The sequence below is a fragment of the Thalassophryne amazonica genome, chromosome 15, assembly GCF_902500255.1.
Source record: "Thalassophryne amazonica chromosome 15, fThaAma1.1, whole genome shotgun sequence".
Classification (NCBI taxonomy): domain Eukaryota; kingdom Metazoa; phylum Chordata; class Actinopteri; order Batrachoidiformes; family Batrachoididae; genus Thalassophryne; species Thalassophryne amazonica.
The window spans coordinates 77,271,390-77,290,018 of record NC_047117.1 but is presented as its reverse complement, the minus strand read 5'-3'; the positions used below and the strand labels follow the sequence as shown (position 1 = coordinate 77,290,018).

At 38.0% G+C, this 18,629-nt stretch overlaps 1 protein-coding gene across 1 annotated transcript; it reads left to right on the top strand.

Annotated features, from left to right (window-relative positions):
* The first annotated feature begins 1,190 nt into the window (after positions 1-1,190).
* On the top strand, positions 1,191-16,109 carry LOC117526640 (GTPase IMAP family member 9-like). The gene is given in 4 exon segments (XM_034188692.1): positions 1,191-1,655; positions 1,742-1,788; positions 15,245-15,900; positions 15,903-16,109. Coding segments are annotated over 4 exon segments (1,356 nt in total). The 3' UTR covers positions 16,091-16,109.
* The last annotated feature ends 2,520 nt before the right edge of the window (positions 16,110-18,629 follow it).

Genomic DNA, 18,629 nt, shown 5'->3' with positions numbered 1-18,629 from the left:
TATATTGTAAGGCAAAGCCATACAATAATTACGGAAAAACCCCAACGGTCAAAAAACTCAGTGTGCATCGATTCATTTGATGGGTTGAATCGCGGCTGGATCGCTCGCTACCTGCTTGCGTCGATTTTTTTCCGATGCACCTTGAATGCATCATGGACGGAAACCTGAAAGTACAGTTCTAACAAACATGGAGCCCCGCGACAACAGTAGCAAGCTCTCGGAGGAAATTTTCGATGCACCAAGAACATTTAAATCAAGCGTTTGGAAATACTTTGGCTTTTTTAAAAAAGATGGAAAACTCGACAAGTCGCAGGTCATTTGTAAAGAATGCTGTTAAACCATACACTGGCAGTACGACAAATTTAGGGACTCACTTGAAGAGAAAGCACGGCGTTGATACGGCCTCCGCTGGTCTCCCTAACTCGGATTCCTCTGAGACAGATTGTAAACCAAGCTCCAGCAGCACTGGTGAGAAAAGTATCTCAAATTACTTTTGCCAAGGCGGTACTCTGGCAGCAACCTCTACCCGTGCTAAAGCCATAACTGACGCCATCTCCTACTTCATTTGTAAAGACATCCAGCCTTATAGTGTTGTAGAAAACAAGGGCTTCAGACAACTCCTCTACACAATAGAACCCAGGTACAAAATACCAGACAGGTCGATCTTTACTGAAAAACACATCCCTGTTCTATACAACAGAGTAAAAAGTGAGATTATTGAGTCGCTGAGCACTGCCCAAAGAGTTGCACTCACAGTGGATGGCTAGACATCTTGTGCCACTGACTCATACATCACAGTGACAGCACACCATATTAATGATGAGTGGGAAATGCAAAATGCTGTTCTACAGACCAGAGTGTTCCACGAGGTCCACACCGGAATAAATCTGGCAGAACTACTGCGTGATGTTTGCCGCGAGTGGAATATTAACGTTAAGAATCCTGCGTTGGTCACGGACAATGCTCGAAATATGATACTGGCTGGAACAGGTGCAGAAATGAAGCCGCATGTGCGATGCATTGCACACACAATCTGTCCTCGCAAAAAGCTCTGAAGGTGAGCACAGTGTCAAATCTCCTGATGAAAATAAGGAAGGTGGTCACGTTTTTTCACAAAAGCTCCAAAGCATGTGATGCTCTCTATGACCAGCAGACCAGCTTGAACCTGAAACGCCACAAGTGAGTGCATGATGTTTCCACAAGATGGAATAGCTCCATGGAAATGTTGGAGCATTTTTGGGAACAGCAGCCTGCTGTGGCACTGGCAGCAAGGAAAGTCAAGCCAACCCGGGGAGAAGGCCCACCTTGCCTCACAGAGGATGACACTGATTCTAGAAATTGTTAAACTGATGACCCCCTTGAAATTGGCAACCAAGCTCCTCAGCGAGGAAAAAAACCCCACTATCTCCATCATTGCCCCAATACTGGCCAAACTGAGGGTGGATTTTCAGCCAGATGACAGTGATCCACCAGTCATTGTTGAGATGAAGGAGAAATTCAGACAGGACTTTGAATCCCGTTACACCTATATCCAAGACCTCCTCAACACTGCCTCAGCACTTGATCCCCGCTTCAAAGACCTGGAATTCCTGGATGATGACAACACTATGAGAGACATGATATTCCTGGGGATAACTCCAGAACTGGAGAATATGGTAAGAAATATAATATGCGCAGTATATTGTAATTAGTGTCTCTGTCTCACTCTATTTTTTTTTTCACTTAACGCTTTTTGTTTTAGGTTGTAGAAATCTGTTATATTTATTTGACAGACATCACACTCACATTGTAAAGTATTATTAAAATACTAATAATAGTAATATTACTTAGTATTATTAGTAATACTATTAATATAGCAATAATAACATCAGGCAGAGGAGGACACTACACTAACTGAGAGCCAAGCAGCTGAACCAGAAGGTGATGAGAGATGCCACAGAGAGGAGAAGGAAAATTAAGTGGAGGAGGAGATGGAAGAAGAGGAGACAGGTTTGTTTTGCTTGGGAGTTGGGACTTATAGCATAACTAGTGTGTTGATTTGAAAACGGGATGTGATATTTTTGTAGACACATTGTAACGTAACTATACTTTATAATAGCATGTTGATTTGACAATGGGTGTGATATTATTGTAGATATATTGTTACTCATGTCTCTTCTTTTGTCTTGTTTTGTTGTGTCTACCCTAGGAGGTCACCCAGAGTCTCCCAAGAAGAAGTCAGCCTTGGACCAGATGTTTGGAGGTTTCCTCAGTCCTAGAGCACCGAAAAAGACTATGAGGGAGAGAGCTAAGGAGGTAATAGCAAAATACAGGGGGAGGGATAGTTTAGTTCTGAATGGCAATGTGTTGCAGTGGTGGAAAGAACAAGTGGATCTTCCGCTGCTTTCAAAATTGTCCAGGAGCCACTTGTCCATCCCTGCAACAAGTGTTCCCTCTGAACGAGTGTTCAGCACAGCAGGTGATATTGTGACAGCGGAGAGCAGTCTGCTTCTTCCTGAACATGTCGACCAACTAATATTCCTGAAAAAAAAAACTGAAAAAAAGCCACATGAAATAAACCACCAAATTAGGTGTTAGTAGTGAGAATGGCACAGATAAATATATTTTATTTGATTCTTTTGTTTGTCTTATGGACAGTGAGTGTCAGACACTCAGTGAGAGTGGTCCGTTTACAGCAGCTATGACTGCCAAATATTAGTTTGCATCTTTGCACAAGCAATTGTAAAAGACCTAATTGTGAAAGGTTATTATTATTTGTATTTTTCATAAAAATCTTATTTCTATTTGTTTTTAGTCTGCCTGCTGAAGAGTTCATATTAGTATCTGTCTGGCAGACAGGAATATGGACATTGCACTATTGAAAGTGTCACTTTAAGTTACTCATTGAGATTGATGTCTTATTGTTTACTGTACTGTTTAAGTTCTGACAGCGTGATTAAAGAGGTTCCAAATATGAAGAAAGGAAACCGATTCCTGTTACTTAATGTTGAATCTGGTAAATCTGTTGCTTATAAGGAGTAAAACAAGTCCTCTGCCTCTAGTAGAATCACAAGAACAATACCATAGTACCATACTGAATTGCAGTTTCTTATTTTCTATTTAAATTTTTCAGATAATTTTTTTGCATCATGTTGAATCGCATTGTACTGCACCAAATCGCATCGTATCCATTGTGAGGAATTGAATCGCCACCAAATACATATCAAATCGCATCGAATCGGGAACTGGGGTGAATCGTATCGCATCGTATCGCCATGTATAGTCATGTATCACAAGATGTATTGTATTGCTGGTAGTGTATCGAGATGCATATCGAATCGTTGTCAGTGATGAGATTCACATCCCTACCCCCAGAAGAACAATGGAATCCCCAGTCAGAGCGCTATCTAATACCCCTCCCAGGGACTCCAAGAAGGTCGGGTACTCTGCACTGCCGCTCGGCCCGTAGACTGAGACAACAGTGAGAGACCTGTCCCCGACCCGAAGGCGTAGGGACGCGACCCTCTCATTCACTGGAGTGAACTCCAACACATGGCGACTGAGCTGGGGAGCAATAAGCAATGCGACCCCAGCTCTCCGCCTCTCCCCATGGGCAACGCCAGAAAAATGAAGCATCCAGCCCCTCTCCAGGAGTTGGGTACCAGAGCCCAAGCTGTGCGTGGAGGTGAGCCCGACTATCTATAGTCGGTATTGCTCAACCTCCCGCACAAGCTCAGGCTCCTTCCCCCCAGCGAGGTGACATTCCACGTCCCAACAGCCAGGGGCTGTGAGCATGGACCGGGCCGCCGGGCCACCCGCCCTCAACCGCCACCCAATCCTCTCTGCACCCGACCCCTATGGCCCCCTCTGCAGGTGGTGAACTCACAGGAGGGCGGGCCCACGTCGCTCTTTCGGGCTCAGCCCAGCCGGGCTAAAACTTACCAAACTGAATAAAAGGTTTTGTGTTTATTATTTTCAAAAAGTAACAAATGTTTAGAAGTATGTACACCATGCAGGTTTAAATGAACTAGATATTGTATTGAATGAATGAAATTGAATAGAGTGTATACTTGTGCCATAATGTGTTTAAGGGTTTTATCATGATGTCAAATGAATGAAAATGTGTATGCCTATGCTTTGATAGGTGTTCAACTGATTTATGATTGTTTTGAAATGATACAATATTATACGGTTTGATTAATGATTGAAATATGTGCTTATGATGAATTGTATTGAACATGTTGAACTGCTGACAGGTGTGTTGACTCTCAAATCAGTAAAGTGTTTTGGTTTAAGGTTTTCATAAATAACATATGCTTAAGTAGGGTGTAACATGTTGGTTTTAAAACATGTCAGACATTGAGCATTTTTAATAAAGTCATGACTAATGCCTGACATGTTTCATATGTTCAAAGGTCATGAGATCAAGATGTGTACTGCAAATAATATTGTTGTTGCCTCTGTTTATAATCAAATGGTTTGTACATTTATGTTTGAACTATGCTGATCAATAATGAACAGTTGAATGACTGTATTGTTCAAAATTAATTGCTGCTTATGCATTCTGTAAAATGTGATTTCATACTTTTGACTGTGAAAGAACTTTGCCAGGACTGGATTATTTCTTATCAGGGAGGTAACCTTGAAAGTGTCTGTAGAGACACAATAACACCACTAAACTAAACACATGGACCTGTTCTCATATGGAGCTGAAAACAAGAAAACAGTGATTCTTTAACACTATTCTACATTAATTAGTTACACTTTGCCACGAAAGGCAGAAAGTGGGGGTGTATGTGCTGGTAAACATCTGCACCCAGGGCAATTATCAAATCAGTTCCCATCACAACATTGGACGATTAAGGATTAACAACAATGCTTGCTTTATTCCATGGAGTTACATGTTTTGTACTTAGACTGAGGACGTGTGGGACTGGGCGCCCAGCCCAGATAGATTGACGTGCGGGACTGGAAGCCCCGCCCGGACAGATTTCTGAACTGCAAGCTTAAAAAACTTTTTGTGCTGTCAGCAGCACAAAATGCACATTAATCTATTGGTTCATCATACTGTCAAGAAAACTGCAAAATGTTCATCATGGGAGCACAGATTTATTCTAATTCATTCTCTGATGGCTGCACGTAACTCAAGGTGCAGCAGGCAGGGGTCGGGGTGGTTATAGTTAGGGGAAGGAGTAGGGTTAGGTTATTGTTAAGGTTAGGGTAGGGGTAGAGTTAATAGTAGTGAGTTAAAAAAAATTTGAATCATTTTATGACGGGAGGATGAAAAAAAAAACCCTCTCAGACCCCCTCCACGGTTAAGGCTGGGTTTCAACTGTTTCACATAGAATGCCTCCTGGAGAGAGGGGTGAAGGAGTTGAAACCCAGCCTTTTCCCCTGTTTACAATGGGGTACTCAGATCAAAGCAGTTTCAGTCTTTTGTTCATGGTAATGAGTCATTCACATCATCAGGAGAGGCGTCAGTCCCATCGTTAGGAGGGACAGCTACCCTGTCATAAGGAGGGTGCTAACAAGAGCACAATAGGTGCTAATTAAAGCAATTGTTTAGTCACTAGCCAATAGCACTCTACCTCTCGGTAGGAAGGGTCTGGTTAGGTTTAAAACTCCAGCTTGTGTGGCTTCTGTTTGTTTTCTCTACACAGGTCAGACAGAAGTCAGACTACCAGAGCAAGAATTTTAGCTGAGGAAGCTTCTGCGATTTGAAGCGAAACGTCCTCGCGTCAAGCAACCCAGTCCAGTCGAAGATTCAAGCTTCTCTACAATAGAAACAACCTGGACAACTGAGAGCCTACACAGAAACGTAACTAGAAGTGCCCGGTTTCATTGACTGATTTTAAATGTTGAGCTAAACCTGTGCTACCTTGTACTACCTTGACAATACTGCACAAAAGGATTAGCATCAAAATATATTCAAAATGCCAAAATTAAAAGGAATTTTGCCTGTGCATATGTACACAAGGGCAATGGAGTGAATCAGTCAAAATGTGCCTCTATTGAAGACTTTCAGTTTCAGTTAAAGAGGCTAACCTAATCCTTCAAACTATAACGGGTAAATATATTCTTTTTGTAAAGCCTTTTAACACCAACCAATGTACCAAGTATTTAATATTATCCGGACAATTATTACAAATATTAACACCCCTTACTGAAACACAAATTACTTTTTATTGTAGTTCGGATCTTCAGTTTCTCAAATAATGATGTTCCTCTCAAACTGTAGCTGGAATCCCTCATTTTAAACAGATCCTTGGCATGTTGGGGCAAAAGTTTATTTTTGACTTCATACATAATTTGTATTGTAATATAATCAACCAAGTCCCAGAATTTTAAAATTTGTAAACAAGCAAATAACAGATTTGTTGGCACATGATATGGTTTATTACTGATAATTCCTATAGCTTTCTTTTGCAACAGAAAAAAATGGTTTAGTATTAGTTCTATACGTATTTCCCCAAACCTTGACATAATATGTCATATATGGAACAAGTAATACATGATATAAAATGGTTAATGAATGTTGGGAGAGGAAGTCTTGCACTTTATGCAGAATTGCAATGGCTTTTGACATTTTAGATTTAACAGTTATGTGTTTTCCAGCTTAATTTACCAAGCAATTTGTATCTGTTACAATTTTAATTTCATTATCATGTAATAATAGATTTCTGCACAAGTTCCTGGACTTATTCCCAAATATGATACACTTAGTTTTACCAAAATTGAGCGATACTTTGTTTGAATTGAACCATTGTTTAATTTCTGTTATTCATTCTCCATCGTGTCCAGGAGCTGTCACAAATGATCCCCACTACAAAACACAGTTGTATCATCAGCAAATAAAATACAACTTACGGGCTTGGAAACCAAACATACAGAGTGGGCCAATAAAATGTTACCACTTTTTAAATTCGTACAATTAGAGAGTGTAATACAACAACCCACAGACCATTGAGGCCCTGAAGACCAACATCCGTCAGGAAATTCGGAGAATCCCTCTTGAGATGAGTGGCAATGTCATCACAAGCGTCAATGTGCATGTTGCAGCTGAGCTGTAAGCCAAAGAAGAGGAGCGTGGATTGAACATGTAATCAATTATTGAACTGTGCGGAAAACAAGAGACAAAGTGGGAAACCTTTGGTTTAAATGTTAATTTGATGCTTCTGTTACAAGTCTGTAAATAAAATTTTTGAATAAGCTCTCATTTCAAATACGTGTGTACAATCAAAAAGTGGTAACATTTTATTGGCCCACCCTGTATAATATCATTAATATACAAAAGAAACAACAATGGCCCAGGGACTGAACCCTAGGGCACCCCACAAGTAATCTTCAAGAACTCAGAATTTGTCCCACCAATGTGGACACACTGATACCTATTGCGTATGCAGCTCGCTATCCAGTCATGTGCCAATCCCCTGATACGATACTGCTGTAATTTGTCCAGTAGCAAGGAATGATCTATAGTATCAAATGCTTTCTGTAAAAAAAAAAAAAAACCCTACAGTATATTGCTTATTTTCAATTGCATTGGAAATTTGTTCAACGAAATCCATAACAGCCAATGAGGTTGTGCGATTCTTTCTAAAACCGTATTGCTGCTCGCTAAGGATATGATGTTTAGTTAAGAAATCATTTAATCTCATTACAAATACCTTTTCCAAAATTTTAGAAAATTGTGGTAAGAGGGAGATTGGCCTATAATTAAAAAAAAAAAAACATGTTTGTCACCAGATTTGAACAGTGGCATCACTTTAGCTATTTTCATTTTGAAAGTTAATTTCCAGGTCATTAATGACAAATTACAGATATATGTTAAAGGCTTAACAATGCAATCAATAATATTTTGAACCAAAAAAGTATCAAAACTGTCACTATCAGTTTATTTTTTTTTCCCCTTAAGTTTATGAACTATGTCAATAATTTCTTTTTCATCCATTCGTTTAATGAACATTGAATCCAGAACTGGTTTTATTGTTTTGCTGTGATCCAAGGAGCATGTTTTTGAAGATACAATCCTAGCTGGATGAGTAATTACTGAATACATTCCCATACAAAATACAGAATTAATAAATTAATCTATATGTGACTGACTATGAGAATTTAAGGAAATCTATATTAAAGTCTCCACAGATAAACAAAAGCTTATTATTTTAAAAAGTTATAAGCAAGTCAGTGAACATGTCTGAGTTGTACAGTGGTAAAATTACAAAAAAATTTAAATAAAATAAAATAAAAACATAAAATAAACTAAATGTTGCTGTCCAGATACTTATGGTCCTGACTGATTAATGTATCCACCCCTTTAATGGCTGGTAAATGGGGATCTAATTTGAATTTAATATAATTTATATATCACTTTACTGCTGAGTAGCCTGTGGATTTCTTCATGTGGAACATGAAACTTATTGATGTAAAAATATAATTTAGTTATTGATTATAATTTATATTGTTAATCTGAAATTACAAAGTAAGCCTGAAGTCACGAAAATGTATTATCGTAAAAACAAAACAAAAAAAATACACTTAGGCTATTTACTATCCTTCCTTACTGGTAAATAAAATGTGAACATGCTGTCCACTTAGGTTACATCAGTACAGCTATTTTTGCATTTATATGTAAAATATATGTACTGTTTGCATTTATACGTATGTTAAAGATTTTATTTTATTCGTCTCACTGCTTTGTGTTACTCACTTGGCAAGATGATTAGAAATCTAGTACACTTTATTATATTTTGTTTTGCAAAACCTGTTGTTGCCCAGGATGCATTCAAAATACTTTTGTGTTTATTGTCTTTAATTTAATTAATTTTACATGCTCATGTTTGAACATTTTATTTGTCACGTCCTTTTTTGAATAGAGAGCATTCACAATTCAAAAGGTTTCTCATCTTTTTCCACCATATAAGGGTGATTCTTAGACTACGGGCACTTATTATGTCCTTTGATCATACTGTATGAAAAACAGAAAAAAGGGGAAATTTCACACTTTTATAGTTATCTTTACAATGAAGTGTGTTAAGAAATTTGTTCTAGTAGTCTATGATGATTTTTTCACCTTTTTTCAGCATCATTATATGCAAATATTGCCGTTTTGTGCTTGTCCCACACCCAGACTTTTGATCTTCAATGATAAAAATGAATGGTAAAGAAATGTTTTTTCTAATGTTTTAAAATATCTCTGAATAAAATATCAGTAAATAATCAAAACATAATTGGGGTATTCAATGTCATACAACTGTTGTAATTTTTTTTAAACAAAATGTAGTTGTCCCACACTATTGCCGTAATTTCCACCACAACACTGTAATGTCACTAAACAGTTTGTATGAAAGATTGTTTGGGTAGTTTCTATGGAGATAAACAGTGACATCAGAGCACATGTATATAGCGCCAAATCACAACAAACAGTTGCCCCAAGGCGCTTTATATTGTAAGGCAATGGTGTGGTGAAAATTACATTTACAAGGCCAATAGTGCCCATAGTTAAAGAATCACCCATATACTGTGTGGATTTTCTGGTTTTAATGTTTCTGGTGATGGTGCCACCTGATTTTGTATTTTTTTTTTTTTTTTTTTTTTTAGATTTGTGTCATGCTATTGCTTAATCTAAGAAAATAGCACCGGTGGTATAGCTGTGCTGCCTTTGGTCATACAGATATTCTGTTACATCGATTAGAGCAGTAGAAGTAGAATGCCCAGGCCTGAAACCAGACTGAAAGGGGTTAAGAAAGTGGTATTTTGAGATATGAGCATAAAGCTGGTCATATACCAATTTCTCAAAAACCTTCATACAAAGTGGAATGACCAAAATAGGTCTGTAATTGGACGTGTCCTGTTTGTCGCCATCCTTAAAGACTGGGAAGACAAGGGCCTCCTTCCAGTCGGCAGGAATGGTGCCATTAAGCAGAAACAAGAAAGAAACTCTCAGAAAATAACACAACAGAAACCCCCATAATAACAGTATTAAACATACAAAAAATAATGGACAGAAAATTAATTAATACGTTAAGTGACTGTTGAATGAAGTAAAAATAAAACAAGATCACAGGGTGACACCAAGTGGCAACTCAGGGCAAGAACACCTAGAAAGGAAACTAAATGACGAAAGAGACAGAACTAAATGGAACGTGTGATCACGCAATAGTAGATAATCAAATATGCAAGGGAAACAAATAGCAAAGCCCCAAAAACATAACCATCAAAAGAAAAATCAACCACATGAAATCAGAATAACGCAAATGATCAAACCTGCAGACGATTAATAGAAAAAATAAAGACAACTCAAAAACCCAGTCAAATGGGCAGAACCACAACAAAAGGCCTATTTCTCATAACGCTGCCATAATAGATGTTAAATGACTAGTTGGATTTGTGATATATGAAAGTAAATCAACTGCATACAGAGCAGCCCTATGTTCACACTCTGGAATAAGGAAGAGGTTCTGATACATAGAGTATATAGTGGCTCTGTTGCTAAAGCAAAAAGTGAAGGGGAGAGGGGACAACCTTGACGTGTACCAGGCGTGACAGTTGGATTTTACATTGTTGATACAGACAGAAGACCGGGAGGAAGTATACAAGAGATGAATGCAAGAAATAAATCTATCGCCAAGACCCAAATTTCTTCAGGACTTCAAAAAGGTATTCCCAATCCATTCTATCAAATGGTTTTTCGGCATCCAATGAACCTGTTCATCAAAGTTTGAAGGTGGGGTAATCCTTGAAAAAAAAAAATGTTCTGTAGAATTCTATTGAAAAAATTCTTTACAATTACTACAGAAATTCTATAGAAAAACAGCTCTATAGAAACGGTTCTAAAGAACTGTTGGAAAGCTGTTTATGTAGAACATTATTCTGTAGAAATCATTTTTCATAGAATAACGATACATGGAAAACCCTGTTATTTCTAAAGAAAAAATTTAAATGTATAGTGCATTCCCCATATTCCTACCATGATATTCTTTGAATGGTAATTGCCAAACATGCTACTTACTATATTACACACAAAATAACAAATGATGTGTGTTCAGAAAAGTAAAGCAAATGATGACTTTATTTACAGCTATAACTGTACTGTACATACACACAAACTCTTAGCTTGTGGCCATTCCTAGTTCTTTTCATTTTTCAAGCTTTTGGCAAATATTTAGCATGTTTGTGACATCTTTTTCTTCTGTTGTAGGGTGGAGCCTCCTCATCAAATCTGAAATGATATGTATCAGCTATTAGGAAATCTGAAGCTATTGTTTTTTTATTTCTGTCTGTCTGTGGTTCCACAGGAGTGGCAGCTCCAGAGATATTTTTCTGCAGGTGCTGTGGGGGAGCTTGGCATTTTTATGAGGGTGCTATGGGCTCATGTGACGCGACGGCTCTCTCTGCTAAACCTCTGCCACATTCATAGGCATGCGCCACATTCTCATCTGCAACAGTCACTAATGACATACAGAATGACCAATATCACACAAACCAAGGCTACTGTTCAATACAAATATTCACAGGACCTCCACGTGTAGCCTGTAGCCTCAAGGAAAAAATGCAAACCGCAGGCAGTGAGAAAATCTTTCACCCTACCACTGATGTCTTCATAACAGTACAATGCGCCTGTTGTTGTGGTTAAGAGCAAAAGCATCAATGATTGGTTCCTGTCCAGAGGCCATGTTCTCTGAAAGCTAATTGCCAGGAGTGACAGTATAGAAAGTTCTATAGTTTTTTTTTTGTTTTTTTTTTTTTTTGTGATTGGACAAGATTTCTGTATTTTCAAGTTAATTTTTTTTTCTAAATAAAGTTCCATGTAAGATTTCTATAGAGCACTGATGGAATAAGAATTCTGTACAGTACTTTCTTGACTTCAATGAACATAAATACTTGTTTTATTTAAAAAAAAAAAAAAAAACATCTTTCTTGACCTCATATTTAACTGCTGATGGCACTGTAATGGAAAAACTTGCCATTTGTAACCTATAGTTTATAAATGTAACTATTAAATTCTCAAAACATTTTAGTTGTTGAAATTGAGTAGTATTGTAGTAAAAAAAAAAAAAGGCTTCAAAAGTAGACCTTTAATCTAGTAGTGTTGGGGGGGTGGGTGGGACAGTCCATGCCCCCTTTCCATCTGGATTCGCCCCTGCTTTGGTGTTTGAGCAGGAAGAATAGATGTTGTTTATGCAGAAAACACAACCAGGACTGACAGGTAGAAAGTTATATCAGCGTTTTCATGTCTTCTCAGAAAGAATTTATGTACATTTGGGTCTAAAAAAAGTCTAGTTCTTAAGCAGCGTGGATCAGCTGTTTTTAGCGGGAAAACATGGAGCGGCTCAGCAAAAAGTTTTAAATAAAGGGGGAGGAAAAGAGCGTAAAATGTCTTTGTAAAGCTCAGTGCAGGTGTTTGAGAGATAACTTTTTTTTTTCCACTCAAGAGAGGCTGCTGAAAACCGTGGAAATGATTAACATGGAAAAACCCCATTAGACTTGAAATCAAAAGTGAAAGTGTTTCACTGTAGTGTTGGGGTGTGGTTTAACCCAGCTCACCACATAAATATGTGCAGCGACTGTTAATGTTCAGTTCAGCTGCTTGATCTGCTCCAACAAGATTCAAACATGACCAGCAAAACTGTCTGATGACGGTTAAGTCACTGCATCTCGTGATGTCGTTAAAGATAATCTTATCAGATATTCCTACCGTGTGTGGTGTGTTAAGAGGACTCTGATCTGCTCAGAACGGCGTCAGGAGCCCTCCGCTCGCAAATCGGGGATATTCAACATGTTGGATTTTCTTGGCCCGATATTTCAGCGTGTTGTGTCCTCCGACCAAAACGAGCACGCAGCCTGCTGAATGTGACGTTCAGCCAATCAGAAAGCGAGGTGACGTACGCACGGAGCGGAAAATAAAATTAAAACAGCTGTTCTGACTTACCAGAAAGTCCGGTAGTCGCGCTGTCTCTACTCCTTTAAAGAGCGCCTTTTCTGTTTCTTTGTGTATCGTTTTTCCCCTGTGTTTTAAATAGTCCACAAAGTACCTCCGTTTGTTTACTCTGAGGTCACGTTTAATCTCGAGAGATTTTGCGAGATTTCCTGTCTGAGCTGTGAATGTCTGTGCGTGAAATCTGTTCGTGTGTTGTTGTTCTTGCCGTGTGGCTGAACACCACACACTGTAACGACCAAACCTGTTCGAGCTATGATTTTATCTTCACGTGTGTGGTCTCTCAGGTTTTGGAAACCTAAAGATCATTTTAAAATCCTGTCGTGTGAACCAGGCTTAAATATCTGTCCAGGTCCAGACACAATTCTTTTCAGTGAAAGTGTTTCACTGTAGTGTTGGGGTGTGGTTTAACCCAGCTCACCACATAATATGTGCAGCGACTGTTAATGTTCAGTTCAGCTGCTTGATCTGCTCCAACAAGATTCAAACATGACCAGCAAACTGTCTGATGACGGTAAGTCACTGCCTCATACAAAGACCATCATGTCTGTAACAGCACGTGTTAAACTGCAATGTGCTTTTGCTAAAACCTCAGCTTGAGTTTGAGTTCTGATAAACTGACCACAGTGTCTATGGCCACCCAATCTCACACCATTTGGTGATGGCATCATGAAAAGTAAATTAATCTATTCGTTCATTTACCAGAGTGAAGTTGGTTACTAGTTACTTATTCAGACACGAAATATCTGTCCAGTCCAGACTCAATTCTTTTCAGGTAAAACCTATATAACTAATATCATTGGACCAAATTAATGCCATTCTGACCAAAAAACAAAGGATTTTTTTTCCATGAGAATAAGTGTCTGGACTGGACAGATATACAGACAGATATTTGCAACTTCAGTCCGATTTGCAGTTGTAACCCATTTTTTTTTAGTCGAAACCTATATTAATCATCTCCTTGGACAAAACAATGCCATTCTGACCCCCTCCCCCCCCCCCCCCCCCCCCCCCCCCCCCCCCCCCCCCCAAAAAAAAAAAAAAAATTCAACCAAATAAGTGACTGAACTGGACAGATATTCAGATATTTGCAATTTCAGTCCAGAATAAATGTCTGAATAAGTACTGGTAACCAACTTCACTCTGGTCGTTTCATTTTGTGACTGTATCACAAAATGTGGTGCGACGCCGTGGTGTGTGTGTGTGTGTGTGCATGTGGGGTGTGTGTGGAATCAAATGATTTCTCAAATGCCTCCACAGAAATGATTACCTTATACAATTTTTTGTTGTTGTGAGATTATAGACTTATTGAGAAATACTGTATTGAACACCTACTAAGAGAAAGTTCCTCTTGTATCTGTATGAACCACAGATATACTAGATCGGTCGAGCCCGTCCCTGAGCGATCGCGACCCTGTCATCTTGAAAGGTTGAACCGCTGCTGGTCAGTTTTAAAATGCATGCTCTGTGCTTATAATCACTGTCAATTCTCTGGTCGACTTCTCTGCCATTATTTACATTTAAGATGTGAAAACTTGTGTTTTGGTCAATTCAGGTACGTAGATTCGATTTCTGAAGTCAGATTTATCATAACTGTTGATCGTTTCTCCCTATAAGCTTGTGAATAGAGCGAAAGTGGCGCTCCTGTCAACAGTCTTCTTTTTCTGTGAGATAGTTCTGTTTATCACCACACAGATGATGAGCCTATTCTAGTCCAACATACATGTTATTGCAGAACCCCTTTTTATTACTTCTTTTATGATGAGTTTTTCAGAGACAAACGAGACACAAAACATAAATTTTGGTTATTGATGCCACGGTATATGATTTGAATAATGGCCACATTATATAAAATTGTTCAGCTTTTTTACTGTTCTGGGACTTGTGTTATTTGGACATCATAGCAATTAGTGAGAAATCAAGTGTGTTTTTGTCATTTGTATGTATTTACGTTCAGTTTCTTTGGTGGCCATGTTGAAATTGCCTGCCACGCCTACTTAATTTGCATATTTCACTGGTGTCCACCCCTTAGATTATAAATTGTAGCCTAAAGATTGAGTGGGAGAAGTTTGCTTTCTTCAAAATGTGAACAATTGACCCATTTGTGGCACCTTCAAAACCTGAACTTATCTGCTGAAGAAAACATTCAAACTAAGATTCTTCTGTTAAATCCTTTAACAAGCACAATGGAGGAAGCATACACGAAGAAGTGTTGTTATTCTTAAATTATTGCACATACTGACTTAAAAGACTCTGATGTGGCTGGATTACACTGCATTTTGCATGTCTTGGGTGTTAAATGTTACTGTTTGTATTTTGTCCACACAGGAGCTTTATTCGAAATGATGAGGAGTTGAGGATTGTGTTGGTTGGGAAGACCGGAAATGGTAAGAGTGCCACTGGAAACACCATCTTGGGCTGGAAGTGTTTTAAGTCAACCTTCGCTGCAGCATCCCTCACGGTCAACTGCTCGAAGGGCAAAACCACTGTGGATGGACAGCAGGTGGCTGTGATTGACACCCCGGGCCTCTTTGACACCAGGTTTGTACAGGGAAAAACAACTAAAGACTTGAGTCAGTGTATCACTTATGCTAGTCCTGGGCCCCACGTGTTCCTGATCATCATCAAGCTGGGCAGATACACGGCAGAGGAAAAGAATTCAGTGCAGAAGATCCAACAGATATTTGGTGAGGATGCAGACAAATACAGCATGGTTCTCTTCACTCATGGTGACCAGCTCGACAACACCATTGAGGAGTTCCTGGAGGAAAGTCCAGAACTGCAGGAACTGGTGGCCAGATGCAACGGAGAGTACCACGTTTTTGGGAACAGGGAGAAAGATCACACTCAGGTCACCGAGCTGCTGAAGAAGATCAGGAAGATAGCTGCAAAGAACGGTGGAAGCCACTACACCAACGAGATGTTCCAAGAGGCAGAGAGGAAAATTGAAGAGGAGAAGCAACGGCTTCTGGAGAAGGATAAGGAGAAATCCGCAAAGAGAAAGAGGAGCTGGAAAATCAAATACGGGCGAAGTATGATGAACAGATGAAGAAACAGGCTGAGCAATTCCAGGCTGAGAGAAGAGGGAGAGGAGAGAAGGGACACCGAAAGGAAGATGGGAGAGATGAGAGAGATGCAGAGAGAAAGAGAGATAGAGAAGAGAAGGAAAGATGATGGAAAAAATGAGGGAGCAGCAGGAGAGGGAGTTGAAAGAGAAAATGAAGCAGTTGGAGGAAAAAATTGAAAAAGAAAAGAGCAGAAGCTGAGAACAAAAATCCATTTCTTTCTTTGTTAACTAAATTTGTAGATGTCGTATTTGGAAAATGTTGTATTTCATGAAGTTAGCTGTGCTACTCAACCCGCCACCTTGTGTCTTGTTCATGTGGATGTTTGAAGCAACAAATCAAGTGTGCAGACAAGCAGTTTGTAACAGAATCAGTACTAAGAGCTTTTATGGACCTAAATGTAGTAAAACCACATTTTAGAATATACTCTAAGTACTACTTTGACAATATTGCACAAAAGGATTAGTATTCACAATATATTCAAAATGCCAAAATTAAATGTAATTTTGCCTGTGCACACATACACAAGGGCGATGAAGTGAATCAATCAAAATGTGCCTATATTGAAGACTTTCAGATTCAGTTAAAGGGGCTTAAAAATAAATTCAGAAATTAGTCATTTTCATTCAGTCACTATTTTGTCATTTTTGAAAATTGGACAAATGAACATTCTAAATATCTGGACAAAATCATCACTTGTCCACACATGAACATTTACAAGTCACTGAACATGCCTGGGTTGTCCAGAGGGAAAATTACAAAAACAAACATAAATAAATGTTGTTGACCAGATACTTATGGTCCTGACTGATTCATATATTCACCCCTTTAATGGTACAGCTGTTAAATGTGGATCTAATTTGAATTTCCTATATTTTATGTATCACTTTACTGCCGAGTAGTCTGTGGATTTCTTCATGTGGAACTCTGAATTTATTGATGTAAATTTAGTTATTGATTATAATTTCTATTGTTAATCTGAAATAGTGCAAACCTCAAAATTGTTTATGTACAGTACTTGAACAAAAGTATTTACTGTGTTTCCTTGCTGGCATATAAATATGAACATGCCATACACTTAGACTTAGGTTACATACAGGTATTTTTTCATTTATATTGAAAAATATCATATGTATGTTTGCATTCATACTTATACATATGTTAAGCATTTTATTAGTCTCACTGCTTTGTGTTATTCACTTGGCAAGATGAAATCTCGTACACTTTATTATGCTTGCTTTTGCAAAACCTGTTGCTGCACAGGTTGCATTTAAAATAGTTTGTCTTTAATTTTATATCACCATGTCCATGTTTTGAACATTGTATCTGTCACATTTATTTTTTGAATAGAGAGCATTCACAATTCAAAAGGTTTCTCACACTTTTGCCCCACATAGAACATGTGGATTTTCTGGTTTTAATGTTTCTGGTGATGGTGCAACATTTTGTGTCATGCTGTTGCTAATAATTTTTTGTTGTATTCTGGAATTTTAATTCACAAAAGCAAATGTGAAATAATGTGCCAAAATTAAAGGTTTGGTATACTATCATATGAAAGTGTTTGATTTGAATCTTGTAAAATTTCCAGTTTGACCATTTAACTACACATAGTCTCGAATAGTTTATACAGCTAAAATTAAATGCTGGAACTTACACTGATTGCTTCATGCAATTTTTATTTATATAGCACATTTCATACAGCAGACTCACTGTGATTAAGATAAAAGCAAAATAGATGGGAAACTACATAGACTGAACAAAAATATAACCACAATAGTTTTGGTTTAAGATCTAAAACATTTTTTTATATACACAAAAGGCCTATTTCTCATAATATTGCCATAATGAATGTTAAATGACTAGTTGCATTTGTGATATAAAAGCAAATCATCTGCATACAGAGCAACCCTATGTTTACACCCTGGAACAAGGAAGAGGATCTGATACTTAGACTATATAGTGGCTCTACTGCTAAAGCAAAAAGTGAAACTAGATGGGGTAATCCCTGCAAAAAATGTTCTACTGAATTTCTAATTTAAAAATTCTCTACAGTTACTATAGAAATTCTGAAGGTCTTTAGGACTATTTTGGAATATTTCTAATATTTTAATCCCTGCATCTTCTCCCTCATTTCACTAAGGGTGTATCTGCATGTTGATTTGACATATTCTTTGAATGGTAATCGCCATACATGTTACTTACTATATGACACACAAAATTAACAAATGATGTGTTCAACAAAGTAAAGCAAATGATGACTTTATTTACAGCTATAACTGTACATATACACAAAATTGTAAGCTTGTGGCCATTCCTAGTTCTTTTCATTTTTCAAGCTTTTCGCAAATATTTAGCATGTTTTTAACATCTTTTTCTTCTGTTGTAGGATGGAGCCTCCTCACAAATTTTGAAATATGTATCAGCTATTAGGAAATCTGAACCTATTGTTTTTAATTCCTGTCTGACTGTGGTTCCATAGTAAAGTTCGATGAACTGACCATAACAAAAACGTCATGTAGCCGTCGTCGCTGTCTGTTATTTTTAGTCAGCATAAACACTGCAACGTACAGATTATTTACTGACCTCAAAATTATAATTGAAATATATAGAATTTTAGTTTCTGTAAAATTAAATTATAACCTATAGAG